General features: G+C 38.8%; 1 protein-coding gene across 1 annotated transcript in view; it reads left to right on the plus strand.

Annotated features, from left to right (window-relative positions):
* Positions 1-26131, plus strand: part of LOC122800922 (AP-1 complex subunit sigma-3-like) — a 366160-nt gene that overhangs the window by 74722 nt on the left and 265307 nt on the right. Inside the window, exon 2 of the mRNA XM_044070282.1 lies at positions 22114-22292. Within this exon, the coding sequence (XP_043926217.1) occupies positions 22114-22292 (179 nt within the window). The remainder of the gene's footprint in view (positions 1-22113; positions 22293-26131) is intronic.

Genomic DNA, 26131 nt, shown 5'->3' on the forward strand with positions numbered 1-26131 from the left:
TGGAGAGATGGATTACTGATATCCAACTCATCCTAAACCCTAACAAGACTAAACTTCTAATTTTCACCCCCAATAAATCTAAATCTACCCCTCTTTCCTTTACCATAACTTCCAACAACGGCACAACCATTTCTCCTTCTACTCGTACTAAATTCCTTGGTGTAGAAATTGACAAAAACCTATTCTTTGATGTCCATATTTCTCAAACTATCAAAAAGTTCACAAAAAAATGGGAACTATATAGACACAAAAGCATCCTCTCGGATCTGGCAAGAATCACCTTAGCCCAAACTTGCCTATTATCTACACTAATGTATGCTGCACCAATTCTCACCCAGATCAGAAAACTTGATCTTGAGAAACATGAATCATGCTGTAAAAAAATAGCCAAGTTTGCTAATAGCTCTACCCCCAGAGCTCATTGTGACAGTCGTGCCCTGGCCTAGCAATCAAGGAGCCTCAGTCCTCACCATTAACACCAGGGAGGTCCTCTCCGAGAAGAGGAAAGGATAACTAATACACACAGTAAAGTACAATGTCCCTTAAGTGCACAGATCAAAATGCTTGCAGTCTCTCACTGAACAATAGTTTTTAAACACTAACAAACAGCACTGCTGAGGCCCTCCAAAATTACATCATTTTGACACTTAGGGTTTCCAAGTATTCATATTGCATCATCTTGACACCTGGTCTGAGTTCTCAGGTCACAAACTGCATTATTTAGCAATCTAACACCTGCTCAGAAATGTACAACAATACAAGGCATTTCACATATACACTCTGGCAGAAACCAGAGCAATAAAGCACCTTCCACATGTAAATTCTAGTCATAAACTTTAGCCTTAAAACAATGGGCATGAAACCTTTATCCAGATTCACTGGAGCCGACTTGTAAAACATGAAAGGGTCACAACATGCTTCACTGGGCCAGTAGAGTGCAATGTTGTCACATATTTTGCAATTCCACATTTCACAGTATTATTTTACACTCAAGAAAACATGCCTGTATTTTACATTTATTTATACATTTGATAGAATTCTGTATCAAATTCTATTTGACTAGGCTGTCAGCCTTCACCCATCTCTCCCCAATCGTCACACCCATCACTGTCAGGCTCTAAGACACCTGCAATGGCTAGAACTTCCTCACCTACTCAGTGACCATCAACTAGTCACTACTTATAACATTCTGAAATGCTCAGACAAAACCCAAAACCCCGGCCCTGAATCAACTCCTCACTCATTACAAAGCTAATTGTCCTTTACGTTCTACTGACAAAATGCTAGTATGTATCACTGAAGCTAACAATAATGCAGGGAAAGCACTATACTCTCATACGATAGCTAAAATGTGGAATAACCTCCCCTCTTTACTAACTTCTGCATCCTCTACCATACTCTTCAGAATGTCACTCAAAGCACATCTTATAAACACCTGGCTATGTCCTTGCGTTACTTAAAAGCTCAGTCATCCCTTCTTCACCTACCTTCCTAAACAGTATTCCTACTGTTAACCATACTAAAGTACTACAGCTATAATACCCTACCTCCCAGTTCACACTTTTCTTTGCTAACCATATTGTTACTTACTGCATTTGTTGTATTAAGTATATCTGACTGTATTATTCTACTGCTTTATTGTTTTTTATCAAACAGGATTAAGCAAATGGAGAGCTTGCACTTAATTGTTATATAATGATGCCTGTCTGATACCACTGTATTATTGTTTTTCTTTCTGTTTGTTGTAAGTAATTGCGGAGCTTTTCTCCCCGGGCCTCCGCTGTAAATTGACCTCATCCAGTTGGGCTATCCTGGTTGACAAATGTAAAATAAATAAATAAGTAAAAAATAAAAAGGTATGTAACAGTAGCATGCTGCTGTGGAGGAAACAGGAGAGCTCACAAACTGTACAAGTCAGTGGATGTGACAAAAGGCAGACAGTGCCCAGCAAGCTGCAGCATAGGTGTTGAGAGTGCCTGGTCATACATCTCTGAAGGCAGAGAAGAACCAACGTAAGGCAGTTCCCAATAATCAAGTTAATCTGCTGAAATATCTTATTTTCACTTCTGCATCAGGGTGTTCTGTGCTGTAGTGTGAATCTGCTGGAAAGGCTCCCCCACTCCGACTCCAACCCCCAACTACAGACATTATACTGCTGAAGTTAAAGTTAAATTAACACTTTAGCATATTTTACTTTAGCAGTGCAAAACTTCCCTGGTGCAAGCAAATAAAGCCTATAATAATAAAATGAAATCCTGTGAGCATAAATGTTAGACACAATAGGAACAGCCGATGTTTAGCTACAGGTATGGCAGCAGACAGAGTAGTTAAACGACCTTGTCTTTGTTTTTTGTGAGTGTCTATGGATACAATCCATGGGGGAGTAACTGTAGTCCATTGAAGTTCCTGAATAGTTCTCCAGCTACTACAGCTTTTGTGGCTCTAAATTCAAAATTGCTTTTCTACCCCATGACCCAACTAAAATCATCTCTATCCATCTGCTTTACTCTATGATGAGGTACATTGCATTTTTTCAGTTTCTTTACAGAACCTATTATTTCATTCTGGATCAGTCTTGTGCTAGAAACAATTACAAAAACTTCTGCTGTGTTAACAAGCTGGCTAAATGTTGTTGTCTTTCTGATGTTATTATCTAGCAAATGTACTTGCAAATTTTTATTGACATTTGCTCTATGATTCAGTGGTAGTACCTGAAGTTTTGCTTTATGAACACTGCAGTTACAGCAAACAAGTTTCTGATGTGTTCCTCTCTGGTTAAGTGTTGCTTTTTCAGTTGCTAATCTCTATCATAGATATTACCATGTTTATACTGGCCTCTGTTTTAGGGTTCATTTGCAGTACCTGATTGTATACAAGCAGCTCAGTTACTGGCTATTCTAGTCAGCTGTTAGTAATCTGAGGCAGTTCTGCTTGTGAAAAGATTTGGGTCACTGCCTACTATTTCCCCCATTTGTTTAAATTCAAGATGATTATTCTAAAGTGCTTAAATGTCAGATTTACAGACTGCATGTTGTGGAGCAGAGAGTGGGAATTAACGAAGATACGCATTCTACCTGTTCTTTAAAAATCTGAAAACCTCCATCTCATTAATCCCAAATTTGCATACCAACACATATCTCTTATTAGCTGCATTATTTCCATGTGTCCTGAAGCCTGTAAACCTCCATTTTATTAATCACAAACTTGCATAATAAGACATATCTCCTGTTAATTGCCTTCTTTAAAGGCTATAAAGTACAAATAAACAACCATGAAATATCATGTATATTGGCCAAACACTACTTAATGATCATAGAAGGAATAATACTTTTTGTGCCCATTTTAACCACCAAACAGTCCTAATTATTTTAATCTGTCTCTCTCCCAGTTTACTGATCACATAGTATCCCTGATGATTCCTGCTGCAGAAGTAAGACAATCTGATTGCCAAGGGAACTTCTGCAGCTGAATTTCAAGTACAATAGGAGAAATACCTTTAATGTAAGGCAGTTTCCAAGAATCAAATTAAACTGCTGAAATATCTTGTTTTCCCTTACTTCTGCATCAGTGTGGTCTGCACTGTAATGTGAATCTGCTGAAAAGGTTCCCCCACCCCCGCTTCCACTCACAGGCCTTATAATGTTTAAATTGACTTTAGCAGTGCAAAATTTTCCTGGAGAAAACAAATAAAGCCAATAACAGTAAAATTAATTATGGTGACTCACCTCAAGTAATTAAAAAAGCTTGTCTTTATATCCGTAAACATTCTACCTCATTGATTGCTTTTTGTAGAAAATTTTCTCTGGGGGGAATAGCTGCATTCCATTGAAGTACCTGTTTGGCTGAGCCTCTCCATTTGCCCTTACTACACCCTGGCTCACTCTGCTCCCCTACCCTACCCTTAATTCCCACCACCCCCACATCATCTACACTTATCCTAAACTATCCACCATGTTACCACCAATCAAGAAGCAGCTTACAATTTATACTTTTGCCCTTCCTTCATACACCCACTAACCCCTTTCTACCTTTCTTCATTCTTATAGCTGGATTGCTTCTACATTGTAACTTGATAACCCCTCCCACTTACCCTATCCAGCCTGGTATTATTATTCTGTTTATGTTTTCACTAACTGAACACCTACATAATAATAATTAGCATGCTGTCCAATGTACTACAGTTTACTTCCCTCATCTACCAAGCACACATGACCAATTATCATATACCTCTCAACACCAGTCTTATATGCTTAATTCATAGCTGCCAATGGCAAATGCTCCCATATTTCATTCCATATAGCCCACACCCTTTACAACCAATCACATATCCATCTTTTCAAACCCACATATATTAAAGTAACTAACCCATCTCACAAGTTAATCACAATGAACAGATTTTAAACCAAGTGGCACTGCATATTCAAGCTACCCCTACCCAGTCTGCATCTATGTGATGATATTCACTCCAACCCAGGTACAACCTCAGTGACGTCCCCCATAATGGCCTACACAACTATTAATAATTTACCACCTCACTCCTGCAACTCAAATAAAACAAGTCTAAAATTTAACTGAATTTCATGCTTTTATTCATGCGTTATTACAGCTCTGACATCCTCAGTATCAGAGAAACGTGGCCAAAACCTGAAGTCAAAGACACTGCAATCCTCCTACCATGATATAGCTTCCTTCGAGCAGACTGCACATCCAAAAAAAACAGGTGGGGTAGCTATTCTATAGCCATAACACCTGAACATATCCCTTTATCAGAAAAAAAATCCCTCATTCAATAATGCAAAGATTTTTGTTGATTTACTCAAGCTAAAGTCTTATAAGACCAAAGAAGTTCATAGGTCCATAGGTAAGTAATAGTTTGGCTACCTTTGTGGGACAGTTTAAGTGTAGCCAGTTTCCCCTCCAAAGATGGGAATCAAACCCTGCACCCTGGGTATGCAAGGTAAACACCCTAATTGTTATACCAAACCTCACTCACTCTCTATATATATCATAGTCATATATATTCCCCCGGCAGTGACATCAGCACAAAAGAGGACATACTTATCTGAACATCTGCTGATGTTTGTTTGTGTCTTTCGGCTTTTCCCGGTTAGGGGTTGCCACAGCGGAACTCCGGTCCGCTAATGATTGGCAGTAGATTTTTATGTACTGGCTTACCGGGCCTAACGCACAACCTTCAACGAAGGAACGCCCATTCACGTATGTCTGAACATCTGCTGATATGCCCTAAAATGATTGGCAGTAGATTTTTACATACTGGCTTACCGGGCCTAACGCACAACCTTAAACGAAGGAACGCCCATTCACGCATGTCTGAACATCTGCTGATATGCCCTAAAAAACAATCATCCTTGAAGACATTAACATAGATTGGGCCCAAATTGTATCTGATACCCTCACCATCAGTATTAACCTGTTTGGTTTCTCTCAGCTCACCAATAGGCTATAACAAGCCTTCCTCTAAGACCTCTACTCTAGGCTGGAATCTCTCAACTAACCCTAGTAATATATATATATATAAATATGGCACACAGTCTGTCAACCTAAGTGACCACCTGCTGAGTTTTGCTAACAGGCCTGTATGCAATCCAGTAAAACATCATGCACACAAAAATGTAGGTAACTTATCCAGTTTTAATGTAAAAGATTAATTTCCACTGTCAAGCAACACAATTGGAATTTGTTAAAAAAAATATTCCTTTGGATGAAACAACCCTCGCATTTAACAAAACCTTTACTAATATACTGAAAGCTCATGATCTCAGCAGCAGAAAGAGTTAAAATTAATCCAGCAGCATGGCTATCTAAAATCAGTAGATATCTAACGATGTTTAGAGACGAGGTCTAAAAAGCATGGCATGCAAACGTATCCCAGGAAAAACGTTTACACTACAGATAGATAAGAAATAAAACCACAATATAAGGCATGACAAAAAATCCACTACTTTAATTACAGCAGGCACATCAAAATAATCCTAAACATTTTTGGTCATCTGTCCCAAATCTACTAAGTCCAGGCTAAAGTCAACAACCAACTCCCTCCCCAGGGGATACTTTATCAACAGTCGTAGTCTCACTATCAAATAGAACTACATTATCAAGCCAACCTCCCATGGAAGCTCATTTCTCACTCGGACATATCCCTACCTCCACCATAAGAAAATATTTCCTAAAAGTAAAAACTACACACTCTGCTGCAGACAACCTGCTTCGTTAATTTCTAAAAATTGCAGCAGAAGCTCTGTCATAAAGATATCCATAGGTAGGTACTAGGATATTTGCCCGAAGGCATTTATAAGCCTAGCTAGAATGTGTTGGCTTTCATTGCCCCCTAAGATTAATTCCTTGTGCCTCTGTCCAGCAGAGCCATTGAAGTGATCCCTGGGGTAAACTTTCTGTTTCCTATCCACTCGTCAAGATTTCTCTTGAAGAGTATTGGCAAGGAGCTCTACCTAATGTAGATTGGAATCTTGTTCCAAAGCATGGGAAGTCTCTGGGACAGAAATCCGTCCCTCCAGCACATCCTACTTATTGTTGTGGTGAGGTTTAGATCCCTAGTGCATGTGGCTCAAGGGGATACGGTTTACTTTAGGTGGAGCATGTCTGTCAATTCTGGTTTGGACATGGCCTTGTATGTCAGGCAGAGATCACCTCTGAGTTGGCGGTATGCAACCAAGTACAGCTGGAGTTTCTTCAGATGAGCTGCATAGGGCATCTGTTTGAGGCCAGTGATCCTCTTGGTGAGGTACTTCTGTGGTCTATCAAGCTGTTGCAGGTGTCTTGTAAGGTACATTCCAAATGGGGTGTTGTATTTTATGATGGGATCTGATGAGTAATGAGTAGAGGGGCACAATGACCTCTTTTGATCTGGATGCAAACCCTTTTGTGATAAGGTGGGCCACATAGAAGGATTTTCTAACCACTTTGGCAATGTGATTATCAAAGGAGACATTACTATCTACTTGGGTCCCCAGATCCCTTATTACATCTTCCATACTTAGGGGACTACCACCTATGTGGTAGTTTGTGGGTACTTTGTTTTTTCCAAAGGGGATTACTATGCACTTGGCATTTAGTTTGAGGCTATGTTTTGACACCAGGTATCTGTCTCAGTGAGACCCTTTTGGAGGATGTCTGTGTCAGCTGGAGAGACAATTATAGTCCCTAGTTTGCAATTGTCTGCGAACTTGGTCAGCCATAGTCCTCCTGTGCTTGCCTGTACTTCTAAGAAGTATATGCTGAACAGGAGGGGTCCTAGGACTGAGCCCTGGGGAACACCACTTGTAATCGGTTTAGAGTCGGACCCAGCTCCCGCAACTCTTTCCATGTGGATTCTGTTCCGTGAGTCAGATGGCAACCCATCTCATGAAGTACGGGTTTATGTTCAGACTGGTGAGCTTGTCTATAATACCAGAATGGGGAATGGTGTCAAAGGCCTTTGCAAGGTCTAGGTAGGCTGTGTGGACCACCTTTCCCTCATCTATATCCTTGGTAACTGTCTCAAAGAAGTCCACCAGGTTTAGGAGTCACGATCTGCCCTTAACAAAGTCGAACTGGGTAGTATCCAGGGTAGTATCCAGTGTTTGGCAGTTCCCAATGTCTCTGTTAATGAGATCCATGATTATGTGCTCCATAGCCTTGCAGACCAAGCTATTCAGGCTTATAGGGTGATAGTTCCTGGGGTCTGTTGTGGCTCCACCTTTGTGGAGAAGAATAACCATTGCTGTGTGCCAATCTATGGGCACGTAGCTTGTGGAGAGGCTGAGTTTGAACAGTGTTTTTAGGTGTGGGGTTAGTTCATCTTTGAGCTAGTGTAGGACACAGCCTGGGAGACCATCTGGTCCCATTGATGCTGTGTTTTTGGCTTTAGAGAGGGCTGTTTTAACCTAAGTGTCTGATTTCAGGGCACTACATTCTTCAGGTATGGTTATGGGCCCTTTTGGGGGTAAGAGGGGGGTGAAGTTTGCACTGAATCTGTCTGTCAGGATGTTGGCGATATTGGTCAGTTCAGTGTGTTTTGTGCCATTCTGCACTAACTCCGAGCAGATCTGAGAATTCCACTTAGATTCTTGACATAGCTAAAGAATGCCTTGTGGTTATTTTTGAAATCCTTGGCAATTTTTCTTTCGAAGCTTGCCTTGGATGATTTTATGAAGGATCATAGTTTCTTGCTGATACTGATCAGTGATGTTTTTCCTGCTTGGGATTTTACTCTCTTCTGTACTAGTTCCCTCCTCCTATTGTATAGCTTGTTTATAGCAGGGGTCCACCAGACTGGTTTCCTTTTCTTGGAGGAGTGAGTCTTGGTTTTGCTTGGGATAGCATGATCCATGCATTCTTGTAGGTGCCCGTAGAATGCATTTGTAAAGGATTTTGCAGCTTGAGCAGCGTTATCCTTTAGCATGGGGGCTTTGAAACTTTTCACCTCGGTCTTAAGTAAAAGCAGTTCGTAAGTGCCAGTCGGCCATCTCCTGAGATTTTCATTCCGAATCCAGAATCAAAGTCTTCTACAAAGCTAAGTACCCCATTGGGGAAACTTTTTCTTGCCTCAGACCGATGTCAGTAAAAGTTAATAACTGTATTTCTTGTGGGAAGCAAATACCTCATAAGGATTTCCATTCCTACTGTATCCCATGCCTAGGCCCTGACCACGACGTCACTGGTTGTCGGTTTTTGTGCTAGGTTTAACAAGCGCACTATTAAACGTCGGTTTGATTTTGCCCGACATTATTTTGGTAGAAAATTCAATTATACCATGCCATCAGAACTGCTGACGACCGGAATACACAAAAAGCACAAAGACAAGGATAGGCATCCGAGGCCCAAAATTGACGATGAAGCCTCTTCTAGGCCAGTCGCCAGTTCTCCGGTTTTCAGCGAGGTGCCTTCGCAGCCCCTGACAACCGCTTCTGTAGAACCACCAGCCACCTCTGACTCCCACGTGGAGATGGCTGGGCCTTTGGACACACATGTTCTTCAGCCTACCGAGAAAGCAGCAACTTGGAGTTCTGTACATACCTTCACCAAGCATTACCATCTGCCTCTATATTCTAAATCTAGAGCTGGCTTCACCACTGCAGTGCTGCAGGGCCTTATAGCCACCCCTAATGCCTTATAGAACCAGCCACCCTTCCTCAGCTTTGGGATTCTACCCAAGTGTAATGACTGCAGCAGTGTAACACGATGAACATAGTACAGTTTTGTACCTACAATAAATGTAGATGTTCGAGTGTATACACTGCTGCAATCCAGGTTACCCTCCCTCCTTCCCCTCTTACTGGCTGGTATGTACCTATGTCTTCTACCCTTACTACCTATGGGGAGTATTTGCTAGTAGCTGTAAGTTGTTTTTTGATTTCTTATTTGTGTTTTATTAGCAATTGGAATTGCCTACCTATTTAGAGGCACCTGACATCTGGGGCAAGAAAAACTGAAGAAAATGGCGTCAGCTGTATTTTATATACCCCTGTCACACTGACGTCAGGGAGGAGGTGACAGCAACTGATGCCAGACCAAGACTTTCGAACTCAGGCCGGCTGGGGAACTGCCTGACGGCAGGATAACCCAAGTGTAATGACTGCAGCAGTGTATACACTCGAACATCTACATTTATGGTAGGTACAAAACTGTACTTTTTTTGTTACTTGTGCTATTTACGGCGGTGGGTTTGTCTTTTGAGCCTTGCCTAAAAAAGGCACTATGGGGGTGCAAGAGCCTTGGCCAGTATTCAAAAGTCTAAGGGTGACAGGTGCAAGCCATCTCTAGTGAAGCACCATGGCTTGTCGAGTATGTCATCCCAGGCGGACAGTCACTGGATCCCCTTTGAATGACATCAGAAGCTTAGCAAATTGTTGAAACTGATAATTTTTTCTTTATACTGTGGTATCATTCTTGGTGAGGGCAGGATTCTACTCAGGGTCAGGGTCAAACCGGCCTGGGCTACGTGATCAGAGAGCTCTTCCATGTCTCTTTTCATTTCCATTTTAGAATCTTATTTCCCAGCCATTCAGAAGAAGGCATACATAATGACGCCCTGCTGACTACTACAACTTCAGTGCAATTGCCATCCTGTCACCATTATTTAAAATATTAGAAAAGTGTATCCATTCCCAATTACTTCAATTCCTTACCATAAACAATCTTACCCTCCCATACAACATGATTTTCATCCCGGCCATAGCATCACTACTGCCCTACTTCAGTTTGCTGATACCATTAACAAAAACAGGAATACCAGATCTTATTTATTCCTAGACCTGTCCAAAGTATTCAGCACCATCTCTCGCCATAAATTATTCTAAAACTTTCTTCCTTGGATCTCTTTCCCTCCTGGTTTACAGCTACCTAACTGATTCCACACAGTCAAGTGGCAATAAGAATGCTCATCATTTCTACCCATTACTGTAAGAGTGCCACAATGTTCCATAGTTGGACCCCTCCTGTTTAATATTTATAAATGATCTACACATTGCTTCCAAGCATGTCACTCTTGCAGAATATGCAGATGACTCCTCTCATCTGCATAGCCTCAAACCTACAAAAACTTCAAGAGATTAGTCAAGAATCCTTCATAGCCATAGAGTCCTGGCTAGACTACTTGCAACTCCTTATTACCTCCCCCCCCAAAAAAAAAAAACCTAGCTGTTTTCACCCTTAAAACATTCCTTCAAAGAAAGACTTTTGTCAAAATCTCTTTATTAATTAAAACCCGAATTGAACAAGTCCCAAACACCAAACTCTTAGGAGTCACAATTGAAAACAACTTGATATGTGATCTACAGGTTCTATATTATAACTTCAAAGATGTAAAACTTTGAAAGTTATAATATTGAATCCACTACATCAAAGGGTGAAAATAGTGAAGCCCCAGAACATCAAAATCTTACCTAGGTAAGATTTTGGTGGGCCGTTCCATGGCTTCGTTATTTCCTCCACTGTGGTGCAGGAGTTACGGACCTTAGGGTTAGGGTGTGGGTTAAGGTAAGTGGATAGTTAGTAATGTATGTATGGTGTAGTGTAGAGTTGGGTTTTGTTAACTGTATGTGTGTGTATCAGTTAGTTTGTTTGTGTATAGGACTCACTGTATATTCAGAATGATGGCGTAGCGATGGGCACTTCTTGTGCCAACAGCTACGCCAACATTTTTATGGCGAGTTGGGAGGAAGATGTTTTATTCCAGCTTGACAGTTTTAAAATGAATGTGGGTTTTTATAAGTGTTTTGTGGACGATTTGTTTTTGATATGGAAGGGAGATGAGACTTCTTTGTACAGGTTTGAGTCGCAGGTGAATGAGTTGACTGATTATCTTAGTTTCACAATGAATTGCTCGCGGCAGGCAATCTCTTTTTTGGATGTATCCATAGAAAGACTATTAAATATGGGTGTACATAGGAAAGCATGTTATCGGAACACCTTATTGCATAGGGGGAGTATGCATCCCCAGTATGTATTTAGAAACGTTGTTAAGGGACAGGCAATGAGAGCGTCTAGACTGAACCCAATGCAAGAAGGTTACAAGCAAGAACTATTTGATTTGAGGGTGAGACTAATAGCTAGACAATATGATCCATACGATATTGATAAAGCTATTGAGGAAATTGATATGGTCAGGATGACTAGAGCTAGTCCGTACTTTTCTGGAACAAGTGCACAAGCTTCGAGAGAGGAGGTGGTTCAGTGTAATGCCCCTATAGTGAAGATGCCTATGTTTTACACTGTGGACACACCTGTGCTGAAAGGAATTGTGCAGAAGCACTGGGATGTCCTGTTATTAGATGAGACTATTAGAGGAATAGTGGGGAGCGAGCCAAAATTTACTTTTAAAAATAAGAAAAATCTTAAACAGCTGTTATGTTATCCCTGTTTGCAGACAAAGGATATTGGTAATAATCCTGCCAAGGAGACACTACCTTGTAAGAGATGCAGTCAATGCATTTCAATTGATACTAGGGATAGCTTTATTCACTCTGTTACCAATTATGTTTATAATTTTAATGTATCCGTGAATTGTGGAACTGAGAATATTGTATATCTAGCTAGATGCACCTCCTGTTTTGCGTTCTATACAGGGAAACCAATAGGAAGCTCAGGGAAAGAGTCAAGGAGGATTTATACCATATACGCATTGGGACTGAGCACAATGCTTTAGCAAGACATGTACTTGCTACTGATCGAACGCAGGAATTTAAATTTTCAGTCCTACAAATTGTCTCCCCTGGGGTTAGAGGTGGTGACATTAAGAATCACACTGAAACTTGTGAGATGAGATGGATTATCAGGTGCAGAGCTGATAGAACTCCCGGACTCAATGAGAAAGTACCTATAAAGCCAATATTATACAACAGAAGGTTGAAACCAAACAAGTAGATTATGTGCATATAATTGATTATGGCTGCTTTCAGTGTGTTTAGCTGTGTCCTTTCTATATTTTGTACTAGGAGGTTTTTTATGCTGTATATTTCTTTGGTGAAGTATTTTTTTGGTGAAGTATTTTTAAGGAAATTTTTTAGCATAATGACAGTTCTATGTTTTATAGATAGACTGCATTAATTTATTCTAATGTTATTGCATGTGAGTTTTATGTATTAATAAGGATTTTTAAAGTCTTTATAGGATTAGATTTAGTTGAATTGCTTTCTGTTTTAGAGTTATAATGGTTGAATCTGTAGTTACTTAATTATTTGGCAGGATGTGATGTAACTCTTAATTAGAAAGAAGGGGGTATTTATATTAATGATTTTAAACTGCATTTCACGGTCTGATGAAGCCATTATGGTGAAAGCACTTACCGAGTTGTAAAACTGAAAGTGTTTTTTACTATTAGTTACCTTCAGTGTTCTCCTATGAATGAAGCTATAAGACAGTTTACTGTGTTACATACTTCCAAGGGCAGCCCTGGTTTGTTTCCATGAATGGACTTTTCTACAGTTGTTTGTGTATAGTTTTGTAGGGTATGTGTGCGATAGTTACGGACCTTAGGGTTAGGGTGCGAGTTAAGGTAAGTGGATAGTTAGTAATGTATGTATGGTTTAGTGTAGCGTTGGGTTTTGTTAACTCTATGTGTGTGGTTTATTTATTTTGGTGTGCCTGTGTTGTGTGTATATGTTTCTCGGAACAGCAAATTTTTTCCCTGGGAAAAAAATTGCTATTCTGAGTGTTCGATGTTATCAATATTTGAATTCCAAGTTCAAACTTATGGTGTTCGATTTTTTGAATATATGATATAGACCCGATCTACACACCCAACCTGATTAAAAAACTCACAGAATGTTCAGCCTCTTATATAGAATAAAACTCTACCTAAAAGACAGAACCAGAGCAACCAGAGCTTTAGGCTCCCTCCTTCCTACTCTACTGTATGCCTTCCCTCACCTTTACTCACCTTACTAGCCTACAAATGTCCATACAAACAAAGCTAGAACATTGCTACAGTAAACTAGCTCACTTTGTTGGAAATCACCCCTTTGGAACTCATCACTGTTCTTCCCTTAAATAACTAAATTGCACGGAAGTCCCACATCATCTCCACAGTAGTCAGCTGCTACTAGCTCATACTGTGATTATACTATGATACGTGTCCAGCACTAAAAGGCAGCTTTAATGCTACCAACCTACTAAAGCTCTTTGCTCTAAAGACAAACTCCTCCTCTCCATCACTAAAGCCCAAAATGCATCAGGACTCTCATAATATTCAAACTTTCTAAAACCAACAGTCATTCAAAACACATCTAAGAAAAATACCTCTCAGCATCCTGGCTCTTTAGCTGTACATCTTACAGATAAGTATGACATCTCTGCTTTCTTCCTCATCTTATACCCCTGCATACCTCTACTCTGTTACCAGCTATCACTCTGTCTTCCCCCGCCCCACCTTCTACCCATGCCTGTCTTAACTCTCATACCACTCATTTTATTTATATCTTAACATTAAATCAACCTTTGCTATCCACGCTTTGTAGCTAACTCAGTACTCTGTACTGCATAGTTATTTAATTAACTATACCTGAATAGAGTGCAATTAGTATATGGAGCCTTACTACTATATGTATAGTTACTGTCTTATCTATTTTTGACATTGAAAACTATATTTTGTTTTCTGACATTGCTGATATTATATAACTTAAAAGATTTAGATTGTGCTGAAGAGGGACCTTTATTCCCAGATGGACTTCCCCGGTCAGCAAATGCAACCTAAAATAAATGAAAATAAACAAACAGTATGGATGAGCAGGCAGATACAGCATCAGCTTGGCAAAAAAAACTGGTATTATGCCCAAAAAGGCAAAACTGACATGTTGGATGTTTGAAGAAGGCAGCTCTGAAGTTTAATCAGCAGTAAGCGATTAGCAGTAAAAAGGTATTTGTTGCATGATGCCATGTGGCCAGCAAATGCATTAGCTACCCATAAAACTAAGACCTAATCTACTGTTAGGATTGCAACTCTACAAACAACTTCATCTCCACACATTTACTCCCCTTGCAGCTCAACTTTGTAGAAAAAAAAACTCCTCATAGAACCTGAGACACTCCTCACAATCCAAACCAACTCTCATTACTCCTAGAACCAAACTCCAGAGCAATGTACTTGCGTTATCATCTTGGGCACCTATTCTTTGCAAGCTTTTACCATCAACTTAAAGAAATCAGTACTTCAAATTCAGAAAGCAACTCAAAAAGCACCTCTTTATCCAAGGCAAATGCGCCTGCTTCAGCACAGGATATTATCACCGAACGCATCATCCTTATCTGCTTTCCACTCCTCATCTTTTATCGCAGAATTATTGACGTTAGGCCAGCTTTAGAAACAAAAATAAATATTGCACATTAAGATGCACCCTAAGCGAATGTACTTCTATCTGCACAAATTGCATTATCTGTAAACATGCAACCACAAACATCTATAAACCAAGTTTATGGTGGTTTGTAAAAATACCCTTCCAGACAACATCAGTAAAACCAAGAGCTAATTTACTTGATGCAAGGATTGTAAATGGTATAGTGTTGAGTAAAGTAGTGGTGGTAACTCCTGATAAAATGCAGAAACCTGGGGCAGTATGAAAGAGGGAGGCCAGCACAAAGTCAGATCAGGAAAGTAAACTACCTTTTCCAGTCCTGGTTAGTAATGTGTAGCTTCAGTCCTGGTACATCAAAGGACCCTTCTGTCAAGTTGTAATAAGTTTGTCTCTGGCTTTGTGACCTTGGAGCAGATTATGCTAAGTACAAGGATTGTAGACTCTTTCATATTGGGTATTACGTGCTATTTCATCTTGGGTCTCCAAGTTTTAGTTTTTAAAATTTGATTGAATTTGTCATTGTGCCAGTACTCTATGCCTTCCTAGAACATTCCATTGAGGTGCAGCCTATGACTCATCATGCTGGATAATTCTTTTTCTATTTATTTTTTAATTACCTTGACAACTACCTTCAACATCATGATTGTCACATTAGTCTCAGTACTATGCAATTGTTTTCTATTGGGATTTTGTTAGGATCTTTCTGTTGTGTTATTTTTGCTGTGACTACTACAGCTAATTGATAAAAGTTGTGCTGTAATCACTTATCCTTGTGTCCCTAGGCTGAGACTGAAAATAGTCCATCTGGATCTGTGCTATAGCTCAGTCAACACATATCTATATATATATATATATATATATATATATATATATATATGTATGTGTGTGTGTGTGTGTGTATATATATATATATATATATATATATATATATATATATATATATATATATATATATATATAAAATAAGTTCTGCTATGTCCATGCCACTTTGCAATGACTTTGTCTCTAGAAATGGTTCCCTTCATAAGAAGATTCAAAGTATACCTTAAAACACAATACATGGTATTCAGTACTCCTTTCTGGCTATATAAACCTCCAACCCATCACTACTAGTTCCATCTTATACTCTCATGAGTACAATTCTTGACCTTCTACTAGACCTGTCCATGTCTTTCCCACCTTATGCTAACCATATATACTCCTCTACTGATAGCCACCTAAAGACTGCATGTTAAGAAACTGTACTGCTTAACTGTGCATCCAAGAAGAGGACTGTTTGCATTCCCCATCTAAAATATGCCTTCCCTTACTCCTCTTCTGCCTGGAATCACTAGAATCTTGCAATGAATTCCCATTTTCCCCTAAATGGTGACATTGATGCATACCCATCTCCAAGGTAAACTGTCTTCCACTTGCAAGTAGGACCACTTTTCATCTTGCCACTTACACACAGAAGCTCCTTTCTAACCAATGCTCTCTTACTTCTTTTACCTCTACTCTTATGCCTCTGCTTCATATAGTCCTGGGAGTTCATATGAAAAAAAGCATTTAATCTTATTTCCTTCCTGACAAGACTTTCACTTATATAACCTCCTAAGTCTAAAATGCCATTCTCTCTTCTCTTCTGTAAGGAAATTACAGCATTCTGTATATAGCGGTTTCTTCCTTCAAAATGCTGCTTGGTATACCTACTTCCATGACCTTAGTTAGCCTCGACCGTTTCCACGTACCCTTTTTCTTGCTTTCTCGTCTTAACCCAAACTGTCCTCTCTTTTTCTTTGTGGATTATCCAGTCTTGCTGTTGTTCTTTGAGTTAGTGGTATTGCATCCTAGGCTTCCTCATCTTAACACTCGTTCTGCTGCATAACTAAATCTGCCTTGGTCTCTGTTTTTTCCCTTTTTTATCCTCATTAATATCATTATTTATGATCACAGGTTTACAGCCTGAATACTTACGTTTGCCTATTATGTATTTCTGTTTTATTTTTTTTTTACATAATGTTTTGTTGCTTTAGATCCATTTCCGAATATTCCTTCTACTTGTCCACAACACATTCTCCAATTTCTCTACTCAAGTTTTCTCTTCCTCCTTTACCGGCTTCATTTTGTTCCTATTTTCTTGCTAATATGCATTCCTCCATTCTATTCTTTTTGCATGTTCAAATTATCAAAATAATTATCCTGCATAAAAAATGTGAAGGTCTCACATCAGAGGGCAGAGAGTTTCATATTCTTGACAATTTATGTTGGAGAAGTTGCAGTTAGTTTGAAATTCAAATGTCTGTCATAATTTAGTGACTTCAGTCTTCAGTGATTTGCCAGAAAACACATAAATTTTATAAAGAACCGACCGAAAATAGGAGGCAAAAATCTGGACATTCTCTGAAGCTATGGATAGTTGAGAGGTCTGTTACTCACCGTGGCCAAAATTAAGAATTATCAAAATAATTATCTTACATAAAGAATGTGTAGGTCTCACGTCAGTGGGCAGAGGGTTCCACACTTGTGTGGTGTTACAGTGAACAAAATACAATTCTGATGTGGACATTTATCACTATTTAATATCATATTGTCATTGTACTGGTTAGGTTATTTGTAATGAATGTTGACCCCAATCAACAACCAAGACCTCATCATGAAAATGCTTGAAGACCTTAATTTTTAGTTTTGTATAACAGAGCTATAGAATTCTTCTTCTTCTTTCGGCTTTTCCCGGTTAGGGGTCACCACAGTGGATTACCTGTTTCCATTTCTTCCTGTCCTCTGCATCTTGCTGTGTCACACCAACCACCTGCATGTCCTCTCTCACCACATCCATAAACCTTATTTTAGTCCTTCCTCTTTTCCTCCTACCTGGTAGCTTCATCCTTAGCATCCTTTTCCCAATATACCCAGCATCCCTCCTCAGCACATGTCCAAACCAACGCACTCTCACCTCTCTGGCTTTGTCTCTAAACTGTCCAACCTGGGCTGATCCTCTAATATACTTATTCCTAATCCTGTCTACCCTCATCACACCCAATGGAGATCTTAACATCTTTAACTCTGCCACATCCAGCTCTGACTTCTGCCTTTTTGTCAATAGAATATGAAACACAAATATAATCTGCCCAAGACGCACTAGATCTCTGTTTATCTTAATAAATTATCTTTTATTCAGTTTGTCTTGAGAATGCTAGCTTTAATATGAAGGAAAAATGTATTGTATTCTAAATGTTGATGAATACGTGTCCTGAAATAATTATAGGCATTTCAGCCATTCGAGGTTGACAAAAAACTAAATATTAGTTTTATTTTTGTAAGACATGTTTTCCATTCATGTGTTTATGATGTTTAAATGAATACTTATTGCCCATGTTACCTCCATGTGCATTCGTTTGAAAATTTTAAGCCTCATAATTTAAGTATGAATAACCTAGAGCACAAAACCTTTAGACGTTACCCTTATCCATAAGGGACAAGGGTGCTAAACTACAGGATGAATTTCAGATTCCCATACATTCGTCCAGATTGTATTTGAATACAGTAAGGAGAGTACTTTGCTTTTTGTGGAGAAGACTATTTCAAAGAAGTGATATTCTTTGTGAGGCATATCTATCCTTTCAGCGTGTTCTGCTTATGTTGTAGAATGGATTGAGATCTCTTAAATGGGTGTTTATGCCACCATTGGACTTGTAGATGTATATTACATCTGAGAGGATAGGGTCTGTTGAGATTCTGTGCACATGGCAAAGATCACTCCTCAGTAACTTATATGAAACCAAAAAGAGAGAGAGACAAGATTTTGAGATAATCCAGTGTAGTTTTTTGTGATTTAGGACCTTGATTTTCTTGGTAAGAAAGCATTGTGGTCTTTCAAGTTATGTTAAGTGTTTGTAGAGATGCATATTGAAGGGGGCATTATACTCATATTAGCCTAATAAGTGCAGAATATCACATCATTTGACCTAGATACAGTACTCTTACTAATTGATATACAATGAAAAAAGACTTTCTTACAATAGTGCATACATGGTAATCGAACGATAGTTTTTTACTCACATAATCTCCATGGTCCCTAACCACCAGAATAAGTGATGGTTACAATGAACATCATGCTTGCTGAAGGAAACTATTCTACATTTTTTTGGCATTTAGTTTTAGTACATAATTATGACATCACCTATATATATTATGAAATGTATGTTTAATACTTGACAATATTTTCAAAGGTATACTGTAAGAGTAAGTGTTATCACGGTCCAAATGCTCATGTTACTAATAAAATAAATAAATGATCCAAAAGAGAAGTACAGGAGCAAACCAAGACTGGCAACAAAAATCAGCATAAATCCAGCAGTCACTGAGGCTTATTCAAGCAGCAGAAATAAATGCTAGTTCAAACAATGACCGAATCCGTGCCAAAGACAAGTAAAATCCAAGCCGTTTTATTGGTAAGTGCTTTCACCCTGTAAGGGCTTTTGCAAACCATAAGAAACAAAAACGGAAACCTTGGATTCAGCTCTGACGCAAAATGAACAGCATCTATACCACTAGATCTAAGGATTTAAATTTTGCTTGTGACATAAATAAGACATGTTGGTGAGACAGATGTATCTCAGAGAGTCCAATTCTCTGAAATAGGCTCCCCATTCATGTGAAGCAGAGTCCCTCCCTAACCATATTTAAGCAAAACCTTGACAAATGGCTGGGAAATCAGAAATTCATCCCAGGTCTGACTCCCATGTGTCTAACAGAAGCAGACAGTAATTTCCAAACTACCATACCCCCACACATAACATCTAGAAACTTCCTAACTAATGTACTACCTCTAAATAAAGGGACACAGTTGTTTGGATTGCACAGCTAGATTTATACAGGCCCTGGTGGTTGTTAGCCAAGTACATACCTGTGAACCTGTGCAGGAATGACATGAAGGGGTTAGACTGCAGGTGTGTTTGCTTTTGTAAAGTAAATGGAACATAGACAAGTGAGCCTGATCAGACTGAGAATGGCTGTTCTGCCAGGTAAAACAAGCACGTGGAAGCTTTCTTATACACAGACCCTAGCTTAGCAGACACCGAATTGCTTATCTTAGCCCATTGAGCTAGAGTAGGAGCAAAAGCTAAACATCCGGACTCCCAGCACAATGTCACTGCCAAATCTCACATACCCAGTTCCCATGCCGGGTGTCTGTAGGTTTTGAGGACGGGGGAGGGAAATGCATACTTTATTACTGTATCTACAGGCTTAATGTTGGCTTCCAATTCTCCTGGTTTAATTAGAAACTTATTTTCCCAATGCCTGAAGCCTAAAACAAGTTTGTCACTCCTGCTTTAAAGACTTCTTAAATTGCTAATTTTGTAGCAATAAACCTGGATAAGCAGATGAGCATTCATAAATATACCCCATGTCTGACTTTTCAAATCCTCACTGAAAGGGTCAAAACTAGGTATAAATTAGTTATGTCAATGGATACCTACAATTAAGGGTATTGTGGCTAAGCTTCTAATGGTTTAATAGCCTAGTATTGACCTATGAACCCATGAACATGCATTATAGCAATAATCCATAGTGGGGGCAGTTGCATCATTTGTGGTGCAATTTGTTAATTCCTAGCATGAGTGATTGACAAGTTATGCTTCACTGTCATAATTGTATGCAGCTTGTATGCAGCTATTGTGAGTAAACCTTTTTATAATTATGTCTAAATAAATTAATGAAACCTAGTTTGTTACATCATGTGTGTATCTATCTATATATTTTATTGATTATTTTTCAAATGTTCAATTGTGATAATCGGGTAGTGTCACATTAAGTTTATTGCCTTTCTTCAAAGGAGAACCAGAAAGAGACATTTTTGTAAGGTATTGAAAGAAATGTTAGTGGAGTAATTACAAGAATATGCAGTGGTACTTTGTACAAACAGTGACAGAAATTAGAGACAGTGGAAAGGATAAATATATGTGCTTACAATGCACAGAATATTGAGAAGGCAAATGTAAAGAATCCAAATTACTTATAATTGTGAGCATTATTGTATACTTTGAGGAATAAATACCCAGGAAGCAATCTCATACTTTTGAAGATAATTAAATTATAGACTTTCATTTACATCTGTAGTAAGAAAACCCAGAGAATGGCTGTGAGTCACTGCTAGGTGCAAACTTTGGTTAAGAATCTTAAAAAGGTAAAATATTGCAAACCAGTTTTGCATTAAACTGCCTAGGTTTTACTGCAGACCTGTTTTCATTGTACTAGTTGCTCATGGTATGATATATTATGATGAGTAATGGATGGCTTGCCAAAAACCTCATTAGTATCGGGTTTCTGCCTATATTGCCTGCTCATTGTACAGCTCCCTATATTACTTTCTGTTTTACTGGTTGTATTACAGTCTTCTACAAGCCTGTTTTTTGAGATGATGAGTACTTGGTGTACTGCACTGGTGTGAAGTGTACTGCTAGGTAACGGTTTATTTTTAAATTTTCTTTAACCTTTTGAGGCTTTCTTGAGACAAGGAGCAGCTAAAGGATTTTTTTTATTTGGCTAAGTAAACCTTGTTGTACAGCATACAAGTGGAGTTTTTGGGAATGAACCACTGTCAAAATGTGCAACTCATTCGTTATTTTAATGATAACCAGTATGAACTTTGTTGGCTCAGCTGATGTCAGCTCTTAGCTATCCTTAATGTCAAAATTTCAGCATGCTTATAGAGCTGTCAGCAGTACATTGATGTGAGATGTGCATGGTGTGTAGTCGTGATCACCCACTTAGTGTTTTTTGCATTTTATCAAGTTTGAAATTTCAGGTAATGCCCACAGTAGAGGCAATTAGCAAGTGCTTTCAAATGTTTGGTGCTACTGTTGGTGGTCTCGGCTAAATTTATTGCAGAAAAGGCAGCTCTGCCAAGATCTCGTATAGTATTTTATATCTGCAGAAAAGGCAGTTCTGCCAAGACCTCATATAGTATTTTATATCTCTAGATGAGCAATCAGAGATTTAAAGAGATGAATTGGACTTTAGTAGCTTCATTCTCACTCTGGTAACTTTGGATCCTAGATGAACTCGGATTAATGATCATACAAACAAATGCTTCATCTCAATGCTAGCAGTATACTACCTTACTGAATACATAATATAGTCATCACTGTAAAAAAAGTGTTATTTATTGTAAATGTTTTTTGGTTAATGAGCAGATAAATGGACAATAAACATAGCTGCATTGGTCAAGTACCTAGCTGTCCTTAATTTGCTTCTTTGTCTTTGTTCTACATGCATATCAAACATTGTCTTTATTGAGTTGTTTATGACTTTGTTTCAGATGCGATTTATGTTGTTGTTCAGCCGACAAGGGAAACTGAGACTACAAAAGTGGTACACACCTGTGTCTGATAAGGAGAAGAAAAAGATCACTCGTGAGATGGTTCAAATTGTATTGGCCCGACAACCTAAAACATGCAATTTTATTGACTGGAAGGATCTAAAAATTGTTTACAAGAGGTAATTACTTCAGTTTAATATAGACATATATGCAGGACAGTGTTGCCTATATGTTAGAATTCTTACCTGAAAATCATGTGGAATATCTTTACATTCAGAATGCTACATTTATTACATTATACATCCTCATAAAACATTGTTAGGAACACTGCTATAAATAATGTTTAGTAAACCTAGATTTTATCTGAAGAGTATATCACCTACATTTTACAAAAAATACTTTGTTTTTGTTTTATTTCAAATGAAAGAATTTAATAAATAGCCAGTGTATTCTCTGAGCTATTACATCTCTCTGTAGATTTCTTCAATTAGAAAAAGTTGTGCTTTATAACATTATAGGTAATATACCACTTTGAAATAAAATGATTACAGCCAGTGGGATTAATATGAGCTGATACTATATCAAAGAAATGATAGTAGCTTGTATTTGGCAGTGTACAAGCCTCTGTTTTCATAGTCATTCGTTTTTGTCATTGCAAAGCCTAACGTAATTACAATGACAGTACTACCTTTTAATTTCAATGGAAATTGTACGATTAGATTTTTAAACCTCTCGAATGCATACATTTTGTGTTTATTGTTAATTTGTATGATTTAGTGAAATACAATGTACACCACAGCAACATTTTATTTATTTACTATATTTGATTGCCTAGATGGCCCAGCTTGCAGTGACCCATTTTCAGTATAATCCTGAGGGGCAAGTCTGGTTTTAATAACAAAGTAAAGCCATCATGCACAACAGTTACCCATGAGAATTACATTGTCCATTATTAACCATTTATATCAGATCTGGTATGAGCTGAGACAAATAGATTGCAACAATGTGTATATGAAAATTGCAGCACAAGTTATTGCAACAAACATCTTTTGCATTGCATGGTATCATTATAGATGCAAACTGTTGCAAACATTTTCATAGATGCTTCATTATACTCCTGTGACTTGATGTACCGATGTGTAGGGGCCAATTGTGGCATCCAGTTCAAAAACTGTTTCAATATACCACGCAGTTCAGAAAAGTATAACACACTATATGCTACACTGATATTGTGAGTTTCACAGCTTTTTATTAGGAAAAAATGTGGTTATTACAGGCTGAAAACCCACTTGACTAGATCTCCCAGGTTGTGGAAATAAGATCATGATAAGGCAGAATCAGCAACAAGAAAGGTTCTGCAGGGGCATGAGGGTGCTTTAATTCATAATATGGAGGGTGAGGCAGTGACAAGAAAACTCCTTGGTACAAAGGTTAAGTAGGATGTACAGAGGACTGCAGAAATCTGGTAGCTGAGTACAAAGCAGGGAATCACAGTCACACGTAGCTTATCGAATGCAAAATAAATAAAGTGTGAAGGTCAGGTGAGACTGATTTTATTTCATATAGTGACATGATTGATATTCGTTAAGTATACATTAATTCTGGTAAGAATAATTTACAGAGCTGCATTTTCTGTACTTGTGTATTCTCTAGAGTTGTACCTGCAAGCAAGCTTAACTAATTAATAAAATTATGTTCATAGAGGGAAAATTGTTGAAAAATGGAAAAAAATCCAGCAGATAATGCAATAGTCCTTTAATCAGTAGGCAACACTAATTAAAAGAATATTGTATTATTATCTAAAGGGTCTGCTCCATTTCTTTGAGATTTTCGACTCTTTAAACGATGCTTTTTATCCTTGGACTGAATTGTGAAGTATATTTTTTTTTTTTTGCTGTTATTCGTTTAAATGTACACAGATAAAATCACAGAACTTTTAGGGCTGTATTCATAGTGATTTACAGAGATACATTTAGGCTCTCTGCGATGTCTGTGAATGAGAGCAGCTGAACTACAATTCATAGAGGCCATTTATGCAAATGCACAATGACCTCAAATCAGCCTATGCAAATGTATTAATAATGAGATGTAAATGAGGAGTGATATAACTCCGTGTATGCTAATGAAGTATTTTCAACATTTTTTGCAATTCATAGTGAAATTTTTATACTTGTTCACGCTGTCAGCAGATACATTATATAGATGGAAATCTCGTCAAATCTATCTGAGTTGCAGTCTGATAATTCTGTTGGTTGTTGCTAGATTTGCTATTTCCTGTGAGCTGCTTGTCTTTGCTGGGACAAAACTGCTTGCACCCAGTGGCGCTTGCCAACCAAAAAGGCAAAAATGTAAAAAAAGATATCTCAAAACTTTTACAATCAGAAAATCCTTGACAGATTCATAGTGGATAGGGGCATTAAAAAGGTCTTGGTGGGTATGTTTGACCCCCATAGTGGTACCGGAAGAATGCATGGACTTCCCAACTCTGTGGACACTAGGTATGTGTAGCCCTCACTATACTTGCCATGGGGAGCTTCCAGAGACAGACGGGGGACACATTGGGGATCTCACAGGCTTCTGCTTTGAGGATACTGCAACAGTTGCTGGATGTACTATTGGCATGTATGAATGAGTACATCTATTTCCTGTTGTCACCTCAGGACCAATCAAGGACTATGAGTGCCTTTTATGGCGTGGCATATTTCCCTGAAGTACTGTAGTGCAATTAGGGCCCCTTCTCGTCCACAGGGTGAACGTTACCATACTAGGAAGTGCTACCATTCCATCAACTGCCAGGTAGTATGTGATGCATGGGAGTGTATCACCAATGTCTCTGTCCATCGTCCTGGCAGTGTGCATGATTCCCATGTCTGGCTCACTCTGCTGCCTCTTCCTGCGTAGTATGATGCCCAGTGGCCATCATCTTAGTGTTTTTTTATATTGTATTTAAATAGTTATTCAAATTAAAATTCATTGTTGAATACTACACCACTTTTTCTTTGTTTTGTTCTCCTCCTTTCTCTCTCTCTCTCTTTCTTTCTATTTTTTTCCTTGTGTTTCAGGTGATACTGGATATCCACTGTTGCCATGATACATGACACTGGTGAGAAATCCAAGTGGAGCTGCAGAGGAGATGTAAAACAAATCCCTGTCCCAGGCACCCATTGTCATCAAGTGGGTCTTTGACCTCCTGAAAAGCTATTTTAGGTGTTGAGTCTGGGGGGTGCCCTTCAGTGTGACCCAGCTACTGCATGCAGGATGTTTACTGCATGTTGCACTCTGGACAAGATGATCATGTGCCATTCTGGTAGTGAAGTGACCCATGCTGTCACTTCATCGCCCAGTTCAAGTTCCACTATGACTAAAGTTGACCAGCTGGCAGCAGTAGTAAGGGACCCCATGTAGCAGGCTGGTGCATGGCCTACAGATGTGCTGGTAAACAGGTGGCACCTAGTCCAGAACTATGGACCATGACATTCATGTTAGTGCTTCCTTTCTTATAAGAAACACATGGCATATAATTGATGTATGTAGTGATATCTGTAGGCTATGCTCTGGAGCGCACAGTCTGTTGGCACTGTTCATCTGAGATTCTTTCTCATCTTAAAATGTTTTTTTTTTCTTTTACAAAATTTACTCATATTATTGTCGGTGAACACTCAGGCATGGCTTTAACTGACTCCTGTTCATAGGTTCATAGGTTCATACAAGGCTATCTGCCCTGAGGCAATTATAAGCCTAGCCCGATTCTGTATGGCTTACGCAACCCCTTGATTTGAGTATACTGTGCCCTTTTTAAGGTTTAGTTTACTGTGCCTCTGTCTAATAGTGACACGGGAGTAATCCCTGGGACAAACCTACGATCCTCCATCCACTTATCGAGATTCTTCTTGAAGAGATTCAGTGAGGTGCTCTGCCTCACATAAACTGGAATTCTATTCCAGAGCGAAGGGAGCCTCTGGGTTATGAACCTGTACCTCCAGCAAGTTCTATTTATTTCTGTGCTGAGGTTCAAGTC

Source organism: Protopterus annectens, chromosome 4.part1, assembly GCF_019279795.1.
Source record: "Protopterus annectens isolate FY-2018-M chromosome 4.part1, PAN1.0, whole genome shotgun sequence".
NCBI lineage: Eukaryota > Metazoa > Chordata > Ceratodontiformes > Protopteridae > Protopterus > Protopterus annectens.